Genomic DNA, 25,338 nt, shown 5'->3' on the forward strand with positions numbered 1-25,338 from the left:
TGTGTTTGGTGTCGAGACTTCCTCGGCGCCACTCTGCATGATGTCTTGTGCATTTTGTCACCTCAAGCCAGCTCCTGCTCCTCCTGAACTGTTCTGGTCTTTTGACCAGGTCTTCCTCTCCTCACCTCATTGTATGGTTTTCCCTTCAGCCACCTGTTGAGTACCTGTTGATGATTCTGAGGATCAACATCCCCTTGGCCCAGTCTGACCAGGCTTCCTGATCGCTGGTTTGATCAACCAAGCGGTTCGATGCAACTGTTCACAGCCTGATGTATGAGTAACAGCCTGGGTAATCAGGTATCCTTGAAGGTGCTTGTCCAGTTATCTTTTGAATGCTTCAAGAGGTCGGCCAGTTATGTCCCATATGTGTATGATAAGAGTGTTTTAAGAAAAAAGTTTTGGTGGGCTTTTGATGTTGATTGAGTTCTCTGTCAACATGCCTATTGCTCCTCTGCATTTCATATATACAGTACGGTATATATTATATAAATAATGTATGTAAAGTTCCTTTACCTTCTTTCTAGTTATGTAAGTCTTTCTCTTCGCTCCAGAAAGGTAACACCTTGGGCTGTAAGGATGAGAAATTTGTTAGCCATTCAGGGTAATTTGTTTATATAAAGTTGGAATTTTTAAGGTTTCATTGATTTTCTATTTGGTGTAAATTTTGGTGTATGTGAGTGCTGTTGAAAGTCATCTTTGTCTTGTTTCATTGGTGGTTGAGTTTTACTATTTTCATAATAAATTAAATATGGCCCTTCTTTGGCGCTATGCCGAGTACAAGATTGTTTTAATAAAAGGCTCTTTAGTGTAAATCATTATTGCCAGATTTTATTTTGATGTCAGACTTTTGTATTTTTAAATGTTATTAAACATAGTATATTTTGTTATTCAAATATTTAAAAAATGCTATTTAGAGAAATTATTGTAATGTTTTTGCATATTATAAAGGATATTTGCATTACAGAAAGTAATGTAGAGTTAGAAGACAAAATGTCAGAATACTGCCTCCGCTGGAATAACCACCGACCCAACCTGGTGACGGTGTTCTCCGAACTGCTCACTTCCGAGGCCCTGGTGGACGTCACGCTGGCCACCGATGGTCACTACATTCATGCACACAAACTGGTACTCTCAGCATGCAGTGTTTACTTTAAAGTAAGTCATTACTATATTGTTATTTTTGTCAATGTAAAAGCCATTTCCAGAAAAGATGTGTTTTACCATGGAAAGTTTGTACTGTACAGTAGCTATAGAGCATTGTCATAATACCAGTTCATTTATATTACTAAGCTTTAATATTTGCTGAAGTAATCAAAACTCTGTGGAACTCAAAGTTCAAATTTTAATAAAAATACAGTAGTAACAAAAATGCTAAATTATTCTCATTTATCAGGTAAAGTAAATATACTTATTTTCAGTTTGTGTTAAGAATTTTTGGTTTAGGTAAAGGAGAAAAACTTTGTTTTAACCTATATTCTGTTATGATAGTTTGGGGAGATCATACATATTACAAAAATACAGTAGTACGAATTGGTCATTAACCCTTCTACTGCACAAATCATACATGTATTCTTTTGGCCTAACTGACCAACCAACCCCCCCATCACTAGAGTTAGTAAGGGGGGGGTTGTTATATTGGAGGCAGTTAGCGGACTAGCGAGTTGACGCTTTGCTGTGTGTGAACCCAGCGAGACCAGCTCAGTGGTTCATTATGATGCATAAAAATGTAGATAGTTTTATACATTATATATAAATAGTGTATATGAAATGTAATAACAGCAAAAGCACTGTTTTCTTGTTCTAAGAATATAATAGTCATGTCACTAATATGCACACCTTATTTTTTAGCGCTGTATAGCAATGCTCCACACATTTTATTATATATAGTAAACTTATCCAATTACAACATTGTAATCAGGATGCTAGAAATAGTAGCGACATTGTACCTAGAATTAGCAATGTGCATAGTACTATCGTGGCCCATTTTGCATCATTTGCTGGCATCGTCTGCCAGTATTGTGTGTAGCATTATCAATCCATTGAATTCATTACCACACCCACCAGAATGCCTTAGTGGTTCATAATCATGAATGGAAATGTACATACCCGGTAGATGCATATCAAGTGTGTATACGGTAAAATAACAGCAAAAATAATGTTTTCATTTTCCTAACCAAATAATATACGGAGCATCTTAGTGACATGAATATATCTGTGCGAACCTATGATCTACAGGTTCTGTGATACAAATACTTGTAGCATTATTGGCAGCCCCATTGTATCATTGCACTTAAAAAAAAAAAGCCATGCTAAAACATTAGAAATATGGAGAAAATTATAATGTAATTAACGTGTGCATTTAAAATTTCCTGTAAACATGCAGAGCCTGGTTGAACTCTGATCACATGTTAAGAGATTGACACACACCTGAATGGCATAGGGGTTCATAATTATGCATGAAAGTGTACATAGTATATACAGTGGTACCTCGGAATGCGATTGTCCCTGTATGCGAGGTTTTCGGAAGGCGAGGTGTATTTACTCCAAAAATTTGTCTCAGAAGGCGAGGGTTACTTCGGGAGGCGAGTTTGGACGCGAGTTTGTTGATACGCGTACAGCCGACCTAGCGCGTTCGTCGCCCCTCCGCCCCGCCGCCCCTCAGTTTATTATTGTCTGGCGCTCAGTGACTACCCCCACATCAATTCTTCTCGCGGATTTTCAGTGTTTTGTTGGATTTTTGGTGATTTGTCTATACAATTTGTTATTATATATCTCACCATGGGTCCCAAGAAAGCCAGTGGTAAGGATAAAGGCCAGAAAGCTCCTGTGAGGATGACAATAGAGGAGAAACAAGAGATCATTCGGAAGCATGAGAACGGTACACGTGTTGTTGAACTTTGTAGGCAGTACAACAAAGCCACATCAACAATATGCACTATACTTCCGAAGAAAAATAAGATTATGGGTGCTAAAGTGGCAAAAGGAGTAAGAACATTAACGGCACAAAGACCACAAATACTTGAAGAAGTGGAAAAGTTGTTATTAATTTGGATACACGACAAGGAGTTGAGGGGTGATAGTGTTTCGGAGGCCATTATTTGTGAGAAAGCCAGGGTGTTGCACGAAGACCTTCTAAAGAATACCCCTGCAACGAGTGATGCAGATAAGAAAGAGTTTAAGGCAAGCAGGGGCTGGTTTGAAAAATTTAGAAAGAGAAGTGGTATCCATAGTGCTACAAGGCATGGGGTTATGTGATGTGATTATGGAAGGGGACTCCCCTTCCAAACAGTAACTCCTCTCCTCCTCCCCCCTCCTCACCATCTTCCATACGCCTACAGCACTCGACAGCAAGGTAAGTAATAACTGGAACACAGTTTTGTAGGTTTATTTAGATGAATTAGGTAAATTAGGTATAAAAATTTAGTTTGATGTGGGGTTTTTGGGGTAGTCAGGAACGGATTAATTCATTTCCCTTTATTTCTTATGGGGAAATTAACTTCGGAATGCGAGTTTTCGGAAGGCGAGGCGTCTCCAGGAACGGATTAAACTCTTATTCTGAGGTATGCCTGTATGTACTGTATATAAAGTGTGTACAGTATACAGACAATGTTATTGTTCTAAGCAAATAATAAGCTCCGGGTAAGCTTATTATTAATAATAAGCTCCTGGTAAGCTTATTATTAATAATAAGCTCCTGGTAAGCTCCAGGGAGCCCCTGTGGCTCCCCGGAGTTTACCAGGCTAATATGTATGTATTAGACCATGGCATCAGTTGGAGTTCTTGCCTACCGGGGACCACGAGCCAGAACCTGGCCCCCTCAGAGAAGCACGAGGAGTAATGGCCTATGGAAACCCCCGTGTGTTTGGAAGTATTCTATGTCTGCCATCGACTGGGGTTTGGGCACTCGGAATAGTAGGCGTAACAAAACAAACCCCATGTGGTAAAAATTGCTACCTAAAACTGAACCAGGAGGCAGAAGTCCCAAACTAAAACAAGCAAACATCACTAACGCCGTCACGCCGATCGTCTACGCAGCCCCGCCCCACGCCGGCTGCTGCAGCATTCAGTTCCTCAGCTAATGGCTACATATCCTTCCCGGCTTGGTGCCTTCTTTGATAATTACTTACTTCTCGTCTGATGTGGACTGTGGCAGTTGTCGACTTTGGCCTCTGACTCTTGCAGTTCTGTTCCTTGTGGTGTACTCTACTGTGTATGGTGTGTAGGTCAGGAATAATTCATCAGTACTGTAAGTACCGCCCTTGCGTCTTGGGCTTATTTTCCACAGGGAGTTCGGGAACCGCTTCCATAGGGGTCTTTTGCTGCTCGGCAATTGCCCGCCCCTTGGGGCCAGATGGACTTTTTGTTGCCACTGTTTAGCCTTGGATAGGAAGTCGTATCACTGCTGGTAACGATACCTGCAAGGTATTGTGCAGCTTGTCTCCCATTATACACAGTGACCGGTTCTGTTCCTCCTGGGGAGGAACAGAACCGGGCCTGTGTGCTTTCTTTTTCTTTTTGTTTATTTTGCCTGGTGGGGTTCTGCCTCTTTGGTTTATCCACCCTTCTCTTGTATTAGTGGTCCTCCACTAGACCCCTGTGCTTGTACATATTGCAGGGGTTCAGGTTTTTAGCAGTTCTCTTGGTAGTTTCGGCCAAACCGGTTAGCAATACCTTGCCTGGGCCTTTCTTAGCAGTCAGCCTAATGGCCCTGGAAAACCCCATTGGGGCTCTTTGGACCTATCAATGCATTGTCTAGGTCCCAACTTGCTGAGTGGGAGTTTGAAGGTTGCTCTGTCTCCTTGTCTCTGGATGACACTCACCAGTTTTGCCGCCATCATGCTGCCTGTTGGATCAATGACACCTTTGACCCAGAGTCTTGCTCATTGCTCGTGGTCCACATTATCCAGTCTTCTGATACTGATGTTTGGCTATAGACGGCTTCGGCGTTGCATACTAGATATCGGTTACTGCAGCGCGCTAGGTTGCTCACCCGGATGCCGCGAGGCTGCCTTGCTTGGGTTATAGGGACCCAGATATGGGGGCGTTAGTCACTTTGACTTTGGTTTCATCCGCGCTCCCATGTCCTTCTCCTGTTAGTGTTGTTCATCATGCTCTCTGCTCCCGGCTCCCAAACGTCTGATGGTTTTGGAATCGGAGTGGAGTTCAGATGGTAGTGGGACTTCGGTGGATTTGGGGAATGCCCCATCCAGGTCGGCGACGGAAGCATTCGAGCCTGCTCCTCCTGCCGAGGCTTCTGGGTCTTACCAGTGGACCCCCCTTCTTCTCATCCTTTCCCTTGGACTCTGCCTTTTCTTTAGGGGGCAGAAGGTGTGGAGGACGAGTCTGCCCTGGGTCCTGGAAACACATGAAAGTCTGCCCTGGAAAAACATGAGGGTTTCCATAGGCCATTGCTCCCCTTGCCTCTCTGAGAAGGCCAGGTTCTGGCTCGTGTTCCCCAGTAGGCAAGAATTTATGCCACGGTCTAACACATACATATCAGCTCAGTAAGCTCCGGAGAACCTCCTGAGCTCACCCAGAAAATGGTGTTTCATTACATTCAATACGGATTTTTTAATGAAACTACTATAATTGAATTTATATTTCCACATGAATTAACAGCAGAATTACAGTACATCACGAAACATCTTCATGGAAATAAAATTGAACTAACTTAAATTTATAATGTTGTGGAATTCTAAGCTTTCTTGATGACCTAAGATTGCAATACTGTACAGTATTATACTTTACCATGCAGAAATGTAGAACTAGAGGACCTATGTGGTATATATGTTATACATAACATAAATATATAATGTGTAATTTAACAGCTTAATGAACATAACTTAGCTCGATTATATTCATTATAATGAACATAACTTAGGATTCATTAACTTAATGAACATAGCCTAGGATTCTCGGACGGCGTCCGTCTCTCTTCCCCCTGCGGCTATGCTTCGGCTGCCTTCCCACTTTCTGCCGTTCTTGAAGGGGACCCCGGGTTGCTCAGCGGTTGCTCGAGCAGCTGTGCCTGAGCCTGAACTTTGCCATGCTGGTTTTCCTGCTGGGCAGGGTTTGGCTTCAGAGGCTGTTCTGGTTTTTTTGGGGCAGCCCATTTTGCCTCGCGATCGCTGGGTTTGACCCCCAGGGTCCTTGCGTCGGTTGCTGTGTCTCCTGCTTTCTCTTTGGATTTTTCGGGGTTTGGTGCCAAGGCACCTTATTTTGCCCTCCCTCGGTGTGTTCGCGGACGCCTCATCCCTCTGCTTTATAAAAGCATTGTTTTTGTTGGCTTTAGTCTCTGGGGGTCAGGTTGGAGAGCTTCATGCTCTTCTCCAGCGCAGAGGGTACTTTTCCTTCTATCCTGGGGGTTGTCTTATTCGTTTGCAGCCGTCTCCTTTTCTGGTGAAGAATGAGACGGCGGGCTTCCAGAGGGGGTCTGTGGGTTGTTGATGCCTGGTTGGTTAGTCCGGGGGTTAATCATGTGTTGTGTGGAGGCAAAATTGCGGCTTTATCTCTCTACCTGCGGTTCACTGGTTCAGTGACAGTGGATGCGCTCAAGGTTGATCCGGTTTCCCTGTTTCCCTGTTCCAGGGCTCATGTCTCTCAGGTTGTCTGCAGGGTTATCAAGTCTAGCCAGCCTGCGGTCTGTCCTCATGCCCATGATGTGAGGAAATATGCTGTTCTCGCTGCTGTCTTTGGGAATATGTCTTGGGTTGACGTTCGGGCACGGGGTTTTGGAAATTGAACAGGGTCCTGGCCGCCCGTTATCTTGTCAATGTTCCAGGCCCTCTATGGCTTTGTGTTACTTTGGGACAAGAGTCGTGGTCTGTGGTCGCTTCTTCATCTTGAAATATGGGGTGCTGTCGCCTCTCGGGTAAGTCTCTGTTTTTCCTTCTTTATGGGTAGATAGCTTGAGGGAGCTGATGGGCTCCCCACAAGAGTTGAATGTAATGAAACTCCAGTTTCTGGGCGAGCCCCGGAGGTTCCCTGACAACCCTCCCTCCCTTCGGTTGGTGGTTTTCATCATTCTACGAATTGGAGGATGAGCCGCCAGCTCGCCCGAGCAGGCTTTCCTTTTCCCCCGTCATGGGAGGGAGAGGCGCTAACGAGTGGGCGCACTAATTAGATGATGATTTGCTTGTTTCACTGTTTTCTTCTGGGGGAAGTTCTTTGGTTCTGTTCAGATGTAGGTTGCAATTTTCACCAGTTTGAGGTTTGTATTGTTACGCCTACCTTTCTGGGGGTATACCCCGGTCAATGGCAGATATGACATACTCTAAATGTAGAGTGTTCATATGGCCATTGCTCCCTGCACCTCTCCGAGGGGGGTTCTGGCTTGTCTTCCCCGGTAGGCATTATAAGTCCCGTAACTGTTGTCCCAAAACTAATGTAACGCACATCAGTCTGGATAGCTTCAGACCCAGGGCTCGCCCAGAAAATGACATTTCATTACATTCAATGCTGTTTTTTTTTTTTTTTTGCCAAATATGCAAGCTTATTTTCTTGCCTAGCTTGCACCAACAATTATACTGGAATGAGAGTTTAGTTTTAATTAATTTGTTTTTAATTTTTACAGGACTTGTTTGGTGCAAATCCGTGCAAGCACCCTATTGTGATCCTCAAGGATATTCGTATTGACGACCTGAAGACTGTGATCGACTTTATTTACCGTGGGGAAGTCAATGTTTCCCAGGACAGACTACAAGATGTGCTCAGGGTTAGTAGTGTGGCCTTTATACTAAGATGTTGAATTATGTAATCCACTTTTTGAATTTTTGGGTAATAAACTGGAAGGGGATGGTAATGTGTGTTGTTTCTTCCATTAGACGGCGGAATCACTTAGGATAAAAGGACTGGCAGAGAACCCTCGTAGCTACGATGAGATGTCTAGTCATGGCGCCCGCTTCTCATCATCGTCACTTGGTTCACAGGTTAGTTTCCTAAACTTGTAGCTTTCAGTGTAATCATTAAAAGTAGATAAACCTACTTTTTTCTGTGGGGAGCCCTTCGGCTCCCTGAAGCTATCCAAACTGACATGCGCTATATTAGTTTGATGTCATCAGTCCCTGGAGTTCTGTGCCTAACAGAGACCAGAGTCAGAACCTGGTCCACTCAGAGAGGCACAGGGAGCAATGGCCATTATGAGCACTCAACATTTAGAGTATGTCGTGTCTACCATCAACTGGGGAGGTCACCCAGAAAGATAAGTGAACCAAAACAAACCCCCAACTATTAAAAATTGCCACCTACATCTGAACAGAGCCTAAGAACTCCCCCAAAAAACAGACAAGCAAATCATCGTCCAACTAGTGTGCTCGCTTGTTAGCCCCCCCCCCCTTCCTCCCGCCCCTGAATGGGTGGAGGTGGAGCCTGCAACCCATCACCTCAGTTCATTGACTAGATGTCTCCTCTGGCCTCACTTTCCTGTCTGGATTTTGTCCTTGGGGCTCTTACCAGCTGTGTGCGGAGCTTCATGATCTTATCTGGCGCAGGGGTTTCTGCTCGTTTGGCCCTGGTGGGTGTATTGTTTGTTGGCAGCCTTCTTCTTTTCTGGCAAAGATTGAGATGGCTGGCTTCCGGAGGGGTCCGTTGGTTGTGGATGCTTGGTTTGTTAGGCCAGGGGTACATCGTGTCTCATGTCTGGTGGCGGCTTTACGTTGCTACCTGCTGGCCACTGATTTGGTGCCCATGAACGTGCTCTGTGTGGATCCAGTTTCCCTGGTTCCCTGTTCCAGGGGCTCGTGTTTCTCAGGTTTTCTGCAGGGTAATAAAGTCTGGCCAGCCTGCAGTCTACCCTCGTGCCCATGATGTGCATAAGTATGTTGCTCTGGTCGCTGCTTTTAGTAATGTCTTGGGTTGCCATTCGGGTGCAGGGGTTTTGGCAGTCGAACAGGGGTATTGGCCCCCAGGTATCTTTGTGAACATTCCGGGCTCTCTTCGGCTGTGTGTTGCTTAGGGATGTTATTCGTGGCCTGGAGTTTCATCTTCGTCTTGAGACCTGCGGTGCGGCTGCCTCTTGGGTAAGTCCCTCTTTTATTTATTTGTGAGTAGTTAGCTTCAGAAAGCCAATGGGGCTCCCGACAGAAAACCAGCATTGAATATAATGATTCGCCATTTTCTTGGCAAGCTCCGGAGGCTCCCTGGCACCCTCCCTCCCTCCGGTTAGCTGTTTTTCATCATTCTATGAACTGAGGTGGTGGGCTGCCGGCCCGCCTGAGCAAGCTCCCCCTTACCCCATTCCTGGAAGGGGGGCACTAAAAAGTGGGCATGCTAGTTGGATGGCGATATGCATGTTTGTTTGTGTTTGTTTTGGGGGAGTTCTTTGGCTCTATTTGGACGTTGGCTGCAATTTTTACCAGTTGAAGGTTTGTATTGGTCCTCCTATCTTGGAGTGCCCAACCCAGTCAATGGCAGACATGACATACTCTAAATGAAGAGTGGTCTTAACACTTTCGCGAAACGGCGTTTGAAAAAAAAACTTTCCCCAAGTGAAATGAGCGTTTTGGCGATCGAGCGGCAACATTTAAAAGTGTATACTCTTGTGACTGTCCTGACATTAATTTTCGATGTACGTATTTCATTTTTGTTCCGATGTGTTCGCAATAGAATGTTCTAGAAGAACATAAGTATAAAATGTCACCAAAACATAAGTTAGATCAGCGCCAAATAAAAAACTACGTTGATCACTAGCCGTGAGCGCCAGACAGCAACGAAATGTTTCTACTATCTTCAGGTTTGTCAACTCCACACTTGTCCTACAGGGTTAATTTTGCTATCACTGAAATCGCAATAAAATTCTCTACACGGACATATGCATATAAATATAGAATCAATGTCGTAACCGACCCACAAGAGTGTGGGAAGTGGCCGAAGTGTTACCCGCGGCGGCATATCGGCGAAACCCGCATTGAAAAGTGTATATTCAATTCTCTGTCCTGACATTATTTTTCGATGTACGCATTTCATTTTTGTACCAATGTGTTCGTAATAGAATGTTCTAGAAGAACATAAGTATAAAACGTCACATAAGGATGTGTTCGACCGGCAACAAATATAAAAACTACATCGATCATACTCGTCGTGTCAATAATACAATTGTTTTACCACGATGATTCACTGCCATGCCATTCTCCCAAATAAGCTCTTCGGCTATTAGAGAAAATGTAAATTTCATGGGGAACATTTCTAAACTATCCCCAAGTCGATTGGATCAAAATTGGAATTTATACAAATATTTATTCTTGTGACACCCGCCAGTGTCACCCTTGCGGAACCCGAACAAAACTTAGTGGCGCGCTCATGCGCCACTCCGTGGCGAAAGTGTTAAGGCCATTGCTCCATGCGCCTCTCTGAGTGGACCAGTTGTGGTGGTGATCTCCAGTTAGGCACATAGAACTCAAGGGACTGATGACACTAAACTAATATGGCACATGTCAGATTGGATAGCTTCTTGAGTCTCCGGGGCTCGCCCAGAAAATGGTGTTCCATTACATTCAACACTGTTTCTGGGGGGTAGCCCCCTTCATCTCCCCGGAGCTATCCAGGCTGATATGTATATCATTAGACTTTAGCATCAGTTATTGAGAATGGAGTTCTAGGCCTATTGGGGACCACGAGCCAGAACCTGACCCCCTCAAAGAGGCACGAGGAGAAATGGCCTATAGAAATGCACGTGTGTGTGGAGCATTCTATGTCTACCATCGACCAGGCCAGGCACCCAGAAAGGTAGGTGCCCCAAAACAAACCCCTAATCAGGTTAAAACTACTACAGAAAACTAACAAGGAAACAGGACTCCCTAATTGAAAAACAAGCATGACGTCACACTTGCCGCGCTGCTTGTCTGTGCAGCTCACCCCCTCCCCGGGAGAGGAAATGGGGAGCAACAGACCCATCGCTCCGGCTATCCTCCTGTCAGTTCTTGGCTGATGTGATTGTGGCTCGGTTGTGTGGCTTCAGCTCCAGATTCTGTCTTGTGTTGTGCTGTGCCTTGTGTCCAGTACTGTCCCTACAGTGGCGTGCGAGCTGGGAGTAATATTCTCAGATACTTGGGCTGCATGTGCTTGGAGTTTCTTTCCCTAAGTGCCCTGTAAGTACCGCCCTAGAGGCTTGGGGTTATCTTCCACAAGTCACCTTGGGGTCTACTTCTGTTAGTCTTTTACTGCTCGGTGATTGACCACCCCGAGTGTGTTGGGGGGGGGGGGTTCCTCCCTTGTTTACCTTGGGGTAAGTGGTAGTTTTTGAACTGGTAGGGGCGCGGGGTACTGCGCCCCTAGTTTTCACCTATTACAGCGGCCAGCTCTGTTCCTCCTGGGTATGTTAACCTCTTGCTGGGTTTTTCTTTTCATTTTTGTTTGTGCCTGATGGGAGGGGGGTCTGCTTTTTATTTCCTTACCCCCAGTTATCTTAGGGTCTTGCCCTCCTGTGTTCGGTGGTACCCCCTGCTTGGCCTTCGTGAGTGGACATGCCCTGGGGGTTCAGTTTTAGAAGTTTGTTTGGTAGACTTGGGCTCCGGCTAGCAATAATCTGTCTGGGCTTACTCTTGGCGATAACAGTCTAAGGGCCCTGGGGAAACCCCACGGGGGCACAAGGGGTCCAATGGATGCGATTCCTGGGTCCCCTCTCGCCCTGTGAGAGGTTGAGGGCTGCTCGGTCCCCTTGTCTCGGGGCAATGCTCGTTGTTTTTGCCTCCGTCATGCTGCCTGTTGGGTCGGTGACACCTTCGACCCAGAGTCCTGCGAGCATTGTTGCTTGTTTGTGATTCGCTTAACTCAATCCCCCTGATAACACTATCCCGGTTCAGGTGGCTCAGGTGTTGCATACTTGGTTGATTGCTCCCCTGAATGCCCTGAGGCTGCCTCACTTTGCTTGTAGGGACTTGGACTTGGGGGTTTGATTGTTTCGGCCTTAGTTCAGTCCGCACCCCACTCGTTCTTCCCTGCTGTGGTTCATTCTGGTCCCCCTTCCCCCCCCCATGCTTTTGGCACTGGAGCGTCTGTGGGCTTCGGGGTTTGGGCGGGGTTTAGAGGATTCTGAGTTGCGTATGGGTCTGACCAGTGGGCCCCCCCTTCCTTGGTGTTTTGCAGCTGCCCCGGCTTTTTCTTTTGAGGCCGGGGCATTGGAGGACGATTCGGCCCCAAGTTCTGGTAATAAGATTCCCAGGGTTCGGGGGGGCTGACTTGGCGGGGGCTTTGAGCCCCATTGGACCTCATCTAAGTTTTCCTACCCTTTGAGTGGGGCTTACTGTTACATGGAGTGGGGGTTTTCCGTCCCTCTCCCCCTCTACATACGAGTTGGTTTTGGTGTTGGCCCCTCCCTGGGTTCGGTTCCGTGTCCCTTCGGGTCCATTGGTTCCATCCTTCCTCTGGGTAATTTTCACAGCATTCTTATCTGGGACATATATTATTCTCCATGTCACTTATGTAAGAATCGTATCGGGATCCTACATGACTCTTGGTCACATATGCCAATAGGCCCATATCTGCCTCCATGATTTTGTGCTTGAGTATCAAGGGTCTTGAAATGAACTTCATTAATTCACACATTATTGGAATGTCTGTCAATTTCTGGTGAGGACTACTTCCAGTCTTTCTGGGACTAGTTGGTCCTCTTCCGTACTACTTATTCTCTTTCCATATTATATCAAATTATTTTCTAATCACATCTCTCCATCATCTGTCTCAGCGATAATAATAATAATAATCGTTAAATAAACATTGTAGGCTACCCTCCCGGGAGAAGGGTTGAGCCAGCTCAGACCTCACGTGTCCTGGGCATAGCCGGAGGGAGATTGTATGTTTATGGACGGTGTAAACATGTGTTGGTGTTCAGCGACCTTTATCACAGTTAATATGCCGCACTACCTCATCTAATCTCTCCAGTCATAGCCCCCTAGATACTGGGGGAGTTCTGGATTTTATATACGAGGAAAATTCCTAGCTCTTTTTTTCTGTATACGGGTGTAGGGTGGCTCGGAGTGACACCGCCTCCACCTCTACACTTCACCTCATATTCTACTGCACACTCAACTCGGGATATACTTCACTAGTGATGCTCCTAGACTATTATATGGCTATGCTGTGTCATACCACTATTGTGCCTACGCTCTACAGGCGAGATTATATGGTCTGGCGGCACCGTCAGCTTGGTGCTGGTTCTCGATTTTTGGACGAGTGTTGGGTACTGTTTGTGGTATGTTGATTGGCTACATTGCGTGCATCTTAATGTAACCTTAATATGTCCATATATACTGAGTATATATATATTGTTGTTCGTTACACTGTGGGGGCATAGGTTCGAATTTCAGTAACTTTTTATTTACTTTTTCAGCGACTGCATCTTTTCTTGACTCTGAACACTCTATATATGCCGTCATTCAGTGCCCTGCTGCATCTTTGTGCTGTATATACATTGGAATATCTCTGTATATATGGTTGCTCTTGTACAAACATTAGCAATTGTTACCTAAGACATTTTATTTTAATTCATCATATTGATAATACTCTCTTGTCCCTAGCTGCTGGTATGTGGTCCATTTTTAAGGTCTTTCCATTGCATATTTGCGTATTTCCTACCTCTATGCTACACATTCTTGTGTATATTAGTACAGTACAGTACGTGCATATTGGCTATACTAATGATAGTGCTAGACTGGACTATGTACAAGTTCGGTTCCCTGTTTTGAACTGACCAGCATTCAGTTATAACGCTGAGTTCTTTCCTCTTCTTGTACCACAATACCGGCTGCTGTATTGCAATGTCTGCAGGTGGATGTTGATTCCATTCACCCGCTCCTGCCCCCTCCATTCATTTTCATTGGGATGGGGGAGTGGGGGGCTAGGAATTACGGACTTTTCTTTGTGTTAGTTTTCCATACAGGACATTTTATTCTCGTGCAGTACTCGTCCTAAGAAGTTCTCCTTATTCGTTCATCGGCAGTGTGTGTGTCGTTCTGCCCTGCTGGGGCTGGTTGCGCCATTTATGTGGGATATATTAGTAGTAGTGGGAGTTATGCCATATCGGAGCTGTTTTGCTTTTCCCAGTGGCTGCGATATGGAATAGGTGTTTTTCGTTACGCCGGTGACGTCCGATCCCCTGTCGGGCCTAGCCCAGGAAGTGTTTTAATTTTGTTTTCATATCATTTCTTAACTGCTTCCTTCCATCATATATTATTTTGTACAATGGGAATATAAAGGTTAACCCTCTTAGTCCCTAGCATTTCGCTCAAGGAGATTAAACGGCCGCTTCTAGTCATCCCAAAATTTTGTTAGCTCGGTGACTCTGCACAGACATTACTAATGGTCAATTACATCTTCCAGTCTTCATCTTACTTGTATAAGACCGTTTTCTGTTATGGTGAATTTATTCCCATTTTCAATATTTATGGCAAAGGGGATTAAAAGGCCGCCTCCCGTCAAACCAATGTACAATGACGTCATCCTTAATCTATTTTAAATCTTGTATTTACTTCCAGTCTATGTTAATCAAAGCATCAACTGTTGCTATTATATGAACTGCAGTAGGTCTATATCCCCCTTTCATCTCCATTTATGCACCTCAATAATGTCACTCTATTAATGTTCTGCGGGGTCTGCAGTTGGGCTGTTTCTACAAGCGGTGGCTCCTCATTGTTGTCCGTAATCAGCTTTGTTGGTCCTTCGGGGGTCCCAAAAGGGGGGGGGGTTCCACCTGGACGGGCCGTGTCTGCTCGCCCGGGCTTGTTCTTCCCGGCTCGCTGGGTTCGGGTTCCTGGTGGCCTGGTGGACATTCTATCTGGTTCCCTGACAGCCTTGGTTTCAGGTGCTGCTTGCTCGGTGTCCGTACCCAGGGGTTTTCCCATGGCAAACCTCTTTCAGATGCTCAGTCCAGTCCGTTACGGGACCAGTTTGGTTTTCTCCTCGAGTCTTCGCGTCTGGTGATTTTGACTCAAGTCTATCGCCTCCTGTTTGGTGATCAGGTGACTTTGTTAATAGTGTCCTACCTGTGTGCTTTGTTGAGGTGGCAGTATGGGGTTTCCTGGCAGTCTTTACTTTTTCTTTGTCTCTTCCTAGGTATACTTTGCTCTTGTTGAGATGGTTTTGTCCTTTTTTCTAGTGGTTCTTTCAGGACCGTCTTCATATGCCGTTTTCTATTGCTTCGTATGGAGCCACTACAGCTTGCTTTCAGTTTTGATGTTCCTTCTGCACCGTTTCACAAGCTATCTACGGTGTTGTTTCACTTCTGGCTTGCTCATGCGCCGCCTGAGCCATCCTGGTATTTGGACACGTTGGTCCTCTCTCTTCCCCTCGGTTGGTTGTGGCCCCTTCGGTTCCGGATTGATTCTCGGAGGTTTCTGCTCCATTAGGTTCTGGTGTTAGGTTTGTTTGTTGCAGCCATTCTTCTTTTTGTGGCGAGGTTGGGTCGGCTGTTTTTCCGGAAGGATCCCTGGGGTTGTTGCTTGGTTGGTTTTGGCCGGGGGGTGCATCTTCTTGTGTCCAGTTGTGGCTCTCAGCCATTGTCTGCGTGCCGTGGCCTCTGTGGACCCGGACGTGCTTTACCCGGGGTTCCCTTCGTCTCTGTTCTCGGATTTGGGTCTCCCGGGTCGTCTGCGGGGTTCTTTCAGCGTTGCCTGTTGTCTTGCTTTCGGGTTATAGGTGCGGGGTTTCCGCCTCCCGGGTTTATCCCTCTTTTGTTTTTGGCTTTGGGTAGGTAGCTCCTGGGAGCCGAAGGGGCTCCCCCCAGAAAACCAGCGTTGAATGTAATGAAATGCCATTCTCAGGGTGAGACCCGGAGGCTCCCCGGCAAACCTCCCTCCCCCCGGTTGGCGGGGTTTTCACGTGTTTTGACATCCACCCTCGAACTGACAGGTGGATAGCTGGCACAGTGGGTCTGGGGCTCCCTCTTTTTCCCTGCCGGGAAGGGGGGAAAGAGGGAGTTGTGCAGACAAGCAGCACTGCAAGTATGACGTCATGCTCATTTGCTCATTTTTCAATTGAGGAGTTGTGTTTCCTTGTTAGTTTTCTGTAGTAGTTTTAACTAGATTCGGGGTTTGTTTTGGGGCACCTACCTCCTGGGTGCCCGGCCTGGTCTATGGCAGACAGAGAATGCTCCACAATCATGTGCATTTCTATAGGCCATTGCTCCTCGTCCCTCTCTGAGGGGCCAGGTTCTGGCTTGTGGTCCCCGGTAGGCCTAGAACTCCATTCACACTGACTGATGCCAAAGTCTAATAATACACATATCAGCCTGAATAACTTGGGGGAGCCTCCGGATCTCGCCCAAAAAATGGCATTTCATTACATTTCTTTTAACAAAACTTAGTACAGTGTGTTCTCATTCTAATGAACCCAGCTCTAATGAATTCCTGAATGGTTTGAGCAGATTGTATTAAATTCAGATTGATTAAATTCAGTCGTCGTCCCTTCAATTTCTAGTGTGTGGTCTGGTCAACATACTTCAGCCACGTTATTGTGACTCATCGCCTGCAAATTCAGATTGCTCAGTGGAAATAGAAATTTTCAATTAGGTTAGTATTGTTCATCCAAGTCATGGGTAAGGCTGCATATTGAGAGGCGACTGTGTTATTATCTGTGATTTACCTAACCAGAGTGTAAACTATTGTACACTGCTTAAAAACTTTTAATCAAAATACAATATTACATAATATTTTAAAACTGTTATAAAATACTAATACTATATATAAAAATTGTACACAAAGTCAAAAGTGCTTCTATGATGCCATGTGTTATCAGTGATAGTCGGTACCGAAATAAATTATAATTTAAGTTCCGATATTAATAAGATATGTAAAAACCTTTAACAAAAATACCAAAATGTGACATTCAGTTAAATAATATAATAATTCACTGTGTCTGGGGACAGACAGCCAGTGTATACACGTTAGGCTTATTTTGAAGCTCTTACATAGGAAGGTAGAATTATCCAGTTACATTGGAAGGTGGAATTATCCAGTTACATCAGAAGGTAGAATTTTCCAGTTACATCGGAAAATAAAATTATCCAGTTACATCAAAAGGTAAAATTATCTGGTAACATTGGCGGGTACAATTATCCGGTTACATTGAAAGGTAGACTTATCTGGTTACATTAGAGGGTAGAGTACTCCGGTTACATCAGAGCGTAGAATTATCTGGTTACATCAGAAGGTAGACTTATGTGGTTACATTGGAGGGTACCATTATTCAGTTACATTAATGGCTAGGATTATCCAGATACATCTGTTGGTAGAATTATCCAGTTACATCTGTTGGTAGAATGCCCCCGTTACATCAGTGGGTAGAATTATCCTGTTACATCAGCTAATAGACTTAAGTGGAATGATGTTGGTTCTGCTTTTTAGCTCAAGGGATTAAAATTCTTAATCTTAAATTCTGAGAGTTCAGTGATGCAAAAATTGGTGGAATTCATTTCATCCTGATGCTTTCTGAAATTAATTTAGCATAAATATTTGTGGTGTATTAAAAGTACTGTATCCTATGTACCTAGGATTGGTCTTGAAGTTTCTATTGGTATCAATTTAATAATTAGAATAGTTTGCTTGCAATAAAATGACTCTGTATTGCATCCTTAAACATGTATGACTAGCTGATCTAGTGCATAAATTGTCATCTAATTTGTTCTATGGAAACTTACCCTCTGTTCCCTAGGTCACACGACAGAGATCTTCACTAACGGATTCCCGAGAACAGTCACTTAGTCTTGAGGGGGATGAAGAGGGTGATCCGGGCACACCACCATCCTCCAAGAAACGTAAAATCACAGCCTCTCACGACAGTTCAGAAAGCCTGCACGGTGAACATGGTGCGTGTGCTATTAGTGAGTAGTACTGTATATCAAACCTGATATATTTTGTTTTTGTTTATGGAAAAATGCTTAAGGAGCCTCCTGGCGGTTGACATTGGTATTTGTAAGTTTGCTTCGCTATTTTTTGTTTATTATTCAAGCCAGGCAATCTTGATGGATTAATTTTGAATTCTGGCATTTTGGTACTTTGTGTTGCGTTTAGTCAGAATATCATGTAAGTGACGGACTACCCTCGATCCAGGCATGGCTTTACATTCTTGCAGAACACATGCAGAGTTAAATTAAATTGTAGACAAAAGGTTACAGTGCAGATACTTCAAAATTGCCTCAAAATATATATTTTTTTTTTTTATTTGTTTTAATAAAATATTTTTTTATGTATATAATGCAATCTTCAAAATCCAGACATCATTAACAAAACCTTCAATAACCTATAGATTCTACGATTTAATCACCCTCAGAAATTTGGATTAGATCCAACTTCTTGTAAATGTTTGCTGTGAAAAACATTTTGAAAAACTATAATCAACATTATATAGAAGTTGTTAGATACTGTAATTGTTAATTTTATTGCCTATTTTTGTGCTATCAGTAGTAAATACAGGAATGTAAATAATTTTTTGTTACTATACCGTTCAGTGGGGTTCATAGAAATGTTGAGTGATGAAAGGAAAATAAGAGACAGGTGGAGAGAATACTTGAAAATTCTTAATATGTGGAGGTGATGAGAGGTTCTAATGTGAGCATGATTAAGTTTGTTAGTGTGAGAAGAGTGAGTAGATCATTAAATAAGCTGAAATTGGGGAAAGTTTAGGGTGTTGATGAGGTACATGAAGAAATTGTTGTGTGCAGAGTATGTCACAATAACATAAATGAAAATTAGAAACTCAACAAACGCACACAGAAGAGAGAGAGAGAGAGACTGAGACTGTGATGACACAACTTGATAAGGGTCTAGAACAGACCGAAATGTTTGTCATTAGCTTCTTATGTTTGGGTTGGGTTACAAAATTGTTCTAGGTTGTGGATAAGGAAAGTTGTCCCACCGTATAAAAATAAAGAAGACCATAGCAAGTGTAAAAACTACAGAAGCAATAGTTTTCAAATTACAGTATAGTGCAAAGAATGTATGGCAGGATATTAATTGAAAGAGTCCAGGAAATTACTGTATTGAGAAATTTATTGTGATGAACAAGGTGACTTCTGCTGTGGAAGTGTGTGTGTGTGTGTGTGTGTAGACAGCTTATAGAAAAGACATGTGCAAAAGATAGTGTTCATAACATTTGTGGACACTGAAAAGCTTATGAATGATTTTGGTGACTAGGCATATAATACTAGGTCTCTCCCTATCCTTCCCCTTGTGCTAGCTCACAGCTCTGGTGGCCAGTTCGGCATCTGTTGACTTGCGGCCTACATCCAGCCCAGCTGAAACTCAACAAGGAGGTGCATTAGTCATTTATGAGTACCTGTCTGAGTTAACTAGAGTTTTGATTATGATGGGTAGATGAAAAATTATCAGGAAAAGCATTATCTATTAACTACAGTATGTAAATATGTAAACATTTTGTGTGCAGTCAGTACGGCAAACACCAAAATTGAGGAGCGCGTACCAAGCTGGTTTGGGCATGTTGAACGAATAGATGAGAGACTGGTTTAAAGATTGCACTGAAGGAAACTTGTGGGTAGGAAGAAATGAAGGCTGGTGAGGTGAGTGGATGAGTTTAGTGAGTCTTATGAAGTGGTGGGCCTTTACTGTGGGTGACTACTGGCTGGCTAAGGTTAACCATACTTTTATGGAAGAGGAGCCATGTGTTGACCTGTCTCCATGGAAGGAGCCATGTCCCTTCCTCATGGGTAGTCAAGGAGTCGCTCTATAAATTGAGTGAATCTGAAGCATATATATATATGAATGTGGAAACTGTATTGTAAATCACTTTTATAAGTAAACATAAAATGTCAAAATGTATTTTGAAACTTATTTATATTTATATTTATAATTTGTTCTTCATTTACTGTATAGTACTGTACTGTGCTATTCTATACAGTATATATTTGTTTAATATATGTGAAAATAGATTTGAGTCCGAATAAATCCTCTGTGAAAAGCTTGAATGTGAAGAAAATATGTAGTGAATACTTTGTGTACATTTGGCGAGTTGCAGCGACATTGAAATGGGGATACTAGACATATCTAGTGTCAGGACATAAGAAAAATATTAATTGAAATATATTAAGATATTTAGTTTGACAGCCCAATGGTCAATACTGTAATGTGTTTACTAAACATGCATTCATGAAGTAGTTTTAATTTTCATTTAAAGATTTCTGTGATAAAATGTTTTTATTTTTCCTTGCGATTTCTCAACGTGCTGTGTCAATGTAGTTAACAGGATCATGTTCATTGAAGTTATGCAGTCAAGATTTTGACTTTAATGAATGGTGTACATACAAGGCATTTTTCAAGTCACACAACCCAATTCATAATTTTCATGTTAAAGGAATGCATGTTATGTGAAAATAAAGGTACTAATCCCACGGGGAGTGTTTATGTGAAAATAAAGGTACTAATCCCACGGGGAGTGTTGGAAGTGACCCCCCCGTGTTCCTGCAAGCACTGCTTATGCATGTTTACTGAAACTTGACTCACAGTTTTGTGAGCAATGCCTTTAGTTACTAATAAAAGATTTTGAAGCCAAATTTTCCGCTACAATGTACTGTACGTGCACATTTACTTTGTTGTAGTGTGTTATAACTCTTGGGATAGGTTGCTTCACACGGCCCTGCTTACCTTCTTCACAATATGTGCATGTTGTTTAATCCTCTTCAACAGTTTCCCTTCCAGCACTTCCATGTTGACCTGTTTTTCATTAAGTGAGCAATTTATTTAATATCAGTATTAGGTGCTTTGGGTTGTGTAACTTGATGAATACCGTGTATTTGCGTGTAAGCTCAACATTTTGCAACAAATTGGTAATAAATTCTACAGATGAGTTAGATTATCAAGGCAAGACTTACTGTTCATAAAATGTTGAGCATTGAAAAAAAAACCTTATATTTTGGATTAATAAGTTTTTTTAATCAGATTTCTTCATTTCTATTCTCTATTTTTTATTTAAATAATACTGTATTGTATGGGAAATGGGAAATCTTCCTTATTTAGTGATATTGTTAGTTTTTTATTTTTGTAATGAAGTAAGACAGTACTGCAGTAGTGAGGTGTTTTAAGAACACTGTAATAAGAAATCTTTGACAATTAACATTAAGCTTGTGTGCCCACAATTATTTGCCACCCCATGGCCCCGTGGGATGCATTCCCAGTTGTTGTTTGTGAAGCCACTTGCCTTGGTGTTTACTCAAATTTGTCCCTGGTAGTTTGTATGTATTTTAGTGGCTATTTTACTCTATTGTTTCAGAAGAAACTGAAAACGAGGAGAGGGGGCGGTCTTACGAAGTGAAAGACGAACCACTTGACGACCACGAAAATGAGAAACCACAAACCAGGGATGTAGATCAGGAGTCAAATGTGGTAAGTACAGGTAGCTAATTAGCGTAAGTGAATTGGCTCGCTGTAATTGCTTTCATTTTTATTTTTTGTAATTTGATTTATCTGTAATGCTTTTTTTAGGACATACTATTACTGTTACTTGAGTTAAATGTATATTTTTCCAGAAATTTAATAGATTATCATATGTTATTAGTAAGTATATATATTAACATTAATGGCAGCTGACCGAGTTCAAGATGAAAAGATTAATTTTAACATATTACTGTTTTAAATTATTTATTATTCACCTTACTTAGATGTAAGTGGTGTAGCCTATGGCTGACTGAGTCATAGTGAGTGTTCTGTGTATGTGGTGTGTGTTGCATGTACGTGAATGTTTGTGTATGTGTAATTACCTAAGTGTAGTTACAGGATGAGATATACACTTGGGGTGTCCCGTCGTCCCAGTACTCTATCATATGACTTTGAAACTACTGACGGTTTTGGCCTCCACCACCTTCTCACTTAACTTGTTCCAGCTAGCTACCACTGTATAAAAGGGAGCTCTCTAATTTTTGGGGGGGCACCTTTGTTTCCTTAGCTTGACTGTATGACCTCTGTTCTTGAAGTTGCAGGTTTCAAGAATTCCTTTTTGTCAGTTTTCTCAATTCCTGATTTTTGTTTTCTATGTATTAATTAATTAATTAATCACCGCTTTTCCTTCTACCTTCTAGCTTTGGCATATTTAACACATCTAGTCTCTGCTCGTAGCTCTTGTTGTACAGTACTTCAAGCCATTCTGGCTTGTCTTTAGACGTTCTCCAGTTTATTGTCATGCTTTTTGAGATAAGGGCACCATATAACCACTACATATTACAATTTTGGTTTCATAAAAGTTGTGAACAGTTTTTAATATTTCACCATCCATGAACTTTAAAGTAATTCTGAAGTTGGAAAGCCATGGGATGGCATGTACTCCTTGCACAATGTCCTTTATATGGTTCTCTGGTGACAGTATTATCCAAAATTCCCCCTCTAGGTCACTCTTTGTCAGAGTTCTTTAATGCCTTAATTTCTGCATAATATAGATTTTATGTGGCCTATTTTCTCCTATCCCACATTCCATAATGTGGCATTTATTCACGTTAAATTCCATTTGCCAAGTGTTGCTCCACACTTCTTTTGCCTATGTATTCTTGAAGGACACGACAATCATTTAAGTTGCTTACCTTCCCTAGTAGCATAGCATCATTAGCAAACATGTTCATATAGTTCAGTATTCCCTCTGTTAGGTCATTTATATAGACAATTACCCTTACTTGTGCAAGAACTGATCCCTGTGGTGCTCTACTAGTAACACTTCTTCTGTCTGATACATTGAATCTGATTATTGTCCTCACCTCTATCAGAAATTTTTTTCATCCATGTCAGAAATTTCCTGTTCTGTCTGTTCAGGATAGACTGTCTCCCTATCTAGTATGTTCCAGTTCCCAGAACAACCTCTTATGTGGGACTCATTCAGAAGCCTTTTTAGGTCCAGATACATGCAGCAACACAACTATATATTTTCTGTAAACTCTCTGTGGCTCTACCATAGAAGCTAAATAGATTTGTTACACATCCTCTTCCTGGTTGAAAACCATACTGCCTCTCTGGATTATTGTATAATTTCTCTCAAGGTAGTTCTGCCCCCCTTTTGTTTTAAATATTTTTTCTAGTATTTTGACTACCACACTTGTCAAGGATTCAGGTCTATAATTAAAATGGTCTTTCTTGCTACCTTTTTTGTAGAATGGTACCATGTTTGTCTGTGTCCATATATCTGCCAAGGCTCCTGTACACAAAGATGATGGAAAAATCAGTTTTAACCCTTGCACTGCTCACCTATTTTCGGCAAAAACGTCTTGATGCAATTGACAAGGACATATTTTTATTATTTTTACAAATGTTCAGGTAAATTTAATGTCAAAATGTTTCCAAAGTCAACTATTTCCATTTCAAAACACAAATAGTAATGAAAACATTAAAAAACATTAAAATATAGCCAAATTAAAAAACAAAAAGCACAACTCTCTGAGCGCCTAAAGGCGCTTTGCGCAGTGCAGTGGTTAAGTGGGGTCCTCAGCTCATGTGTGTGTTCTCTCAGAACCCAAGGTGAAACTCCATGTGGCCATCTGGGCCCACTGCCTTGTTTCTACCTAGCTCCGTGAACAGTTTTTCCATTTTGTCTCGAGACACATCTATGTACTCTTAAATATTTTTTTGATGATTTTATTTTGCATCATCATACTTTGGAACTGTTTAGTTTTTCACACATTTCCTTCAGATTCTGTAAATCTGTTCCACATTTTCAACCTCTGGATTTTATCCTTTATCTGCAATTTGCTTATAATTAATATATAGAATAGGCCTGGTTCAGTTTTACACAATTCCCACAATTCCTTTTTCAAAAGTTTCTTCTGCCTCTCTTCTCACTACCGTGTAGTTGTTTCTTGCGTGTTTGTATTGCTGGTACGTTTGTGGCTTAGGCCCCTTCCTATATTGATTCCATTTTCTTTCCTTTTGTTCTCTGGCTCTCTCAATTTATGTTGAACCAATCCTGTTTTCTAATAGTGAAATGTATGTATTGTGTATTTGTGTGTATTGTGTGTGTGTGTGTGTGGCATAATTACGCACCTGCAAACGTGTAAATAGGTACATGCTGTTTTATTTATTTCTCGGTTATAATTTGATGGAAGCCTTTGTCAACTTGATATTTATTAACAAGCCTGCTGTATAATCTGGTAACCTTACCTTGCGGTTCTGAGGACCAACGTCCCCACCGCCCGGCCTCTAACCAGGCCTCTTGGTTGGTGGTCTGGTCTACCACCAAACCAGTTCCAAGAGGAAAAGTTCCTCTTGGAACTTTTTACATCATAATTCTAACTGTTATTTATGTTTTATTTTATCATTTGATTTAGTTTTTTCTTCTTATTCAGTTGATTTTTTTCAAGTAGAGTTTTGTATTATATATATATATATATATATATATATATATATATATATATATATATATATATATATATATATATATATATATATATATATATGTCGTACCTAATAGCCAGAACGCACTTCTCAGCCAATTATGCAAGGCCCGATTTGCCTAATAAGCAAAGTTTTCATGAAATGTTTTTCGACTACCTAACCTACCTAATCAAACCTAACCTAACTTTTTCGGCCACCTAACCTAACCTAACCTATTAAGATAGGTTAGGTTAGGTTAGGTAGGGTTGGTTAGGTTCGGTCATATATCTACGTTAATTTTAACTCCAATAAAAAAAAATTGACCTCATTCATATTGAGATGGGTAGCTTTATCATTTCATAAGAAAAAAGTTAGAGAAAATATATTAATTCAGGAAAACTTGGCTTATTAGGCAAATCGGGCCTTGCATAGTAGGCCGAGTACGACGTTCTGGCTACTAGGTACGACATATATATATATATATATATATATATATATATATATATATATATATATATATATATATATATATATATATATATATATATATATATATATATATATATATATATATATATATATATATATATATATATATATATATATATATATATATATATATATATATATATATATATATATATATATATATATATATATATATATATATATATATATATATATATATATATATATATATATATATATATATATATATATATATATATATATATATATATATATATATATATATATATATATATATATATATATATATATATATATATATATATATATATATATATATATATATATATATATATATATATATATATATATATATATATATATATATATATATATATATCTCGTTAAGCTTTGATCATTTTGGTGTAATTTTGTTCAGTTATAATATTTATAATTTGACAAGGATTTGTATATACAGTACTGTAAGGTACTTTTTATATTAATAAATAAATTTAAAATATTGCGGGAGAGAGTGAGTGTACAGATTTTTTGAGGTGCTCAAAATTCCTTTAAATAAAACTTC

General features: G+C 41.5%; 1 protein-coding gene across 1 annotated transcript in view; it reads left to right on the forward strand.

Moving 5' to 3' along the window:
* Window positions 1-25,338, forward strand: part of LOC123758025 (uncharacterized) — a 131,394-nt gene that overhangs the window by 11,146 nt on the left and 94,910 nt on the right. Inside the window, exons 3-7 of the mRNA XM_069338514.1 lie at window positions 965-1,155; window positions 7,574-7,714; window positions 7,824-7,928; window positions 17,641-17,809; window positions 21,211-21,323. Coding sequence (XP_069194615.1) covers window positions 965-1,155; window positions 7,574-7,714; window positions 7,824-7,928; window positions 17,641-17,809; window positions 21,211-21,323 — 719 coding nt within the window. The remainder of the gene's footprint in view (window positions 1-964; window positions 1,156-7,573; window positions 7,715-7,823; window positions 7,929-17,640; window positions 17,810-21,210; window positions 21,324-25,338) is intronic.

The sequence above is a fragment of the Procambarus clarkii genome, chromosome 40, assembly GCF_040958095.1.
Source record: "Procambarus clarkii isolate CNS0578487 chromosome 40, FALCON_Pclarkii_2.0, whole genome shotgun sequence".
NCBI classification, from domain to species: domain Eukaryota; kingdom Metazoa; phylum Arthropoda; class Malacostraca; order Decapoda; family Cambaridae; genus Procambarus; species Procambarus clarkii.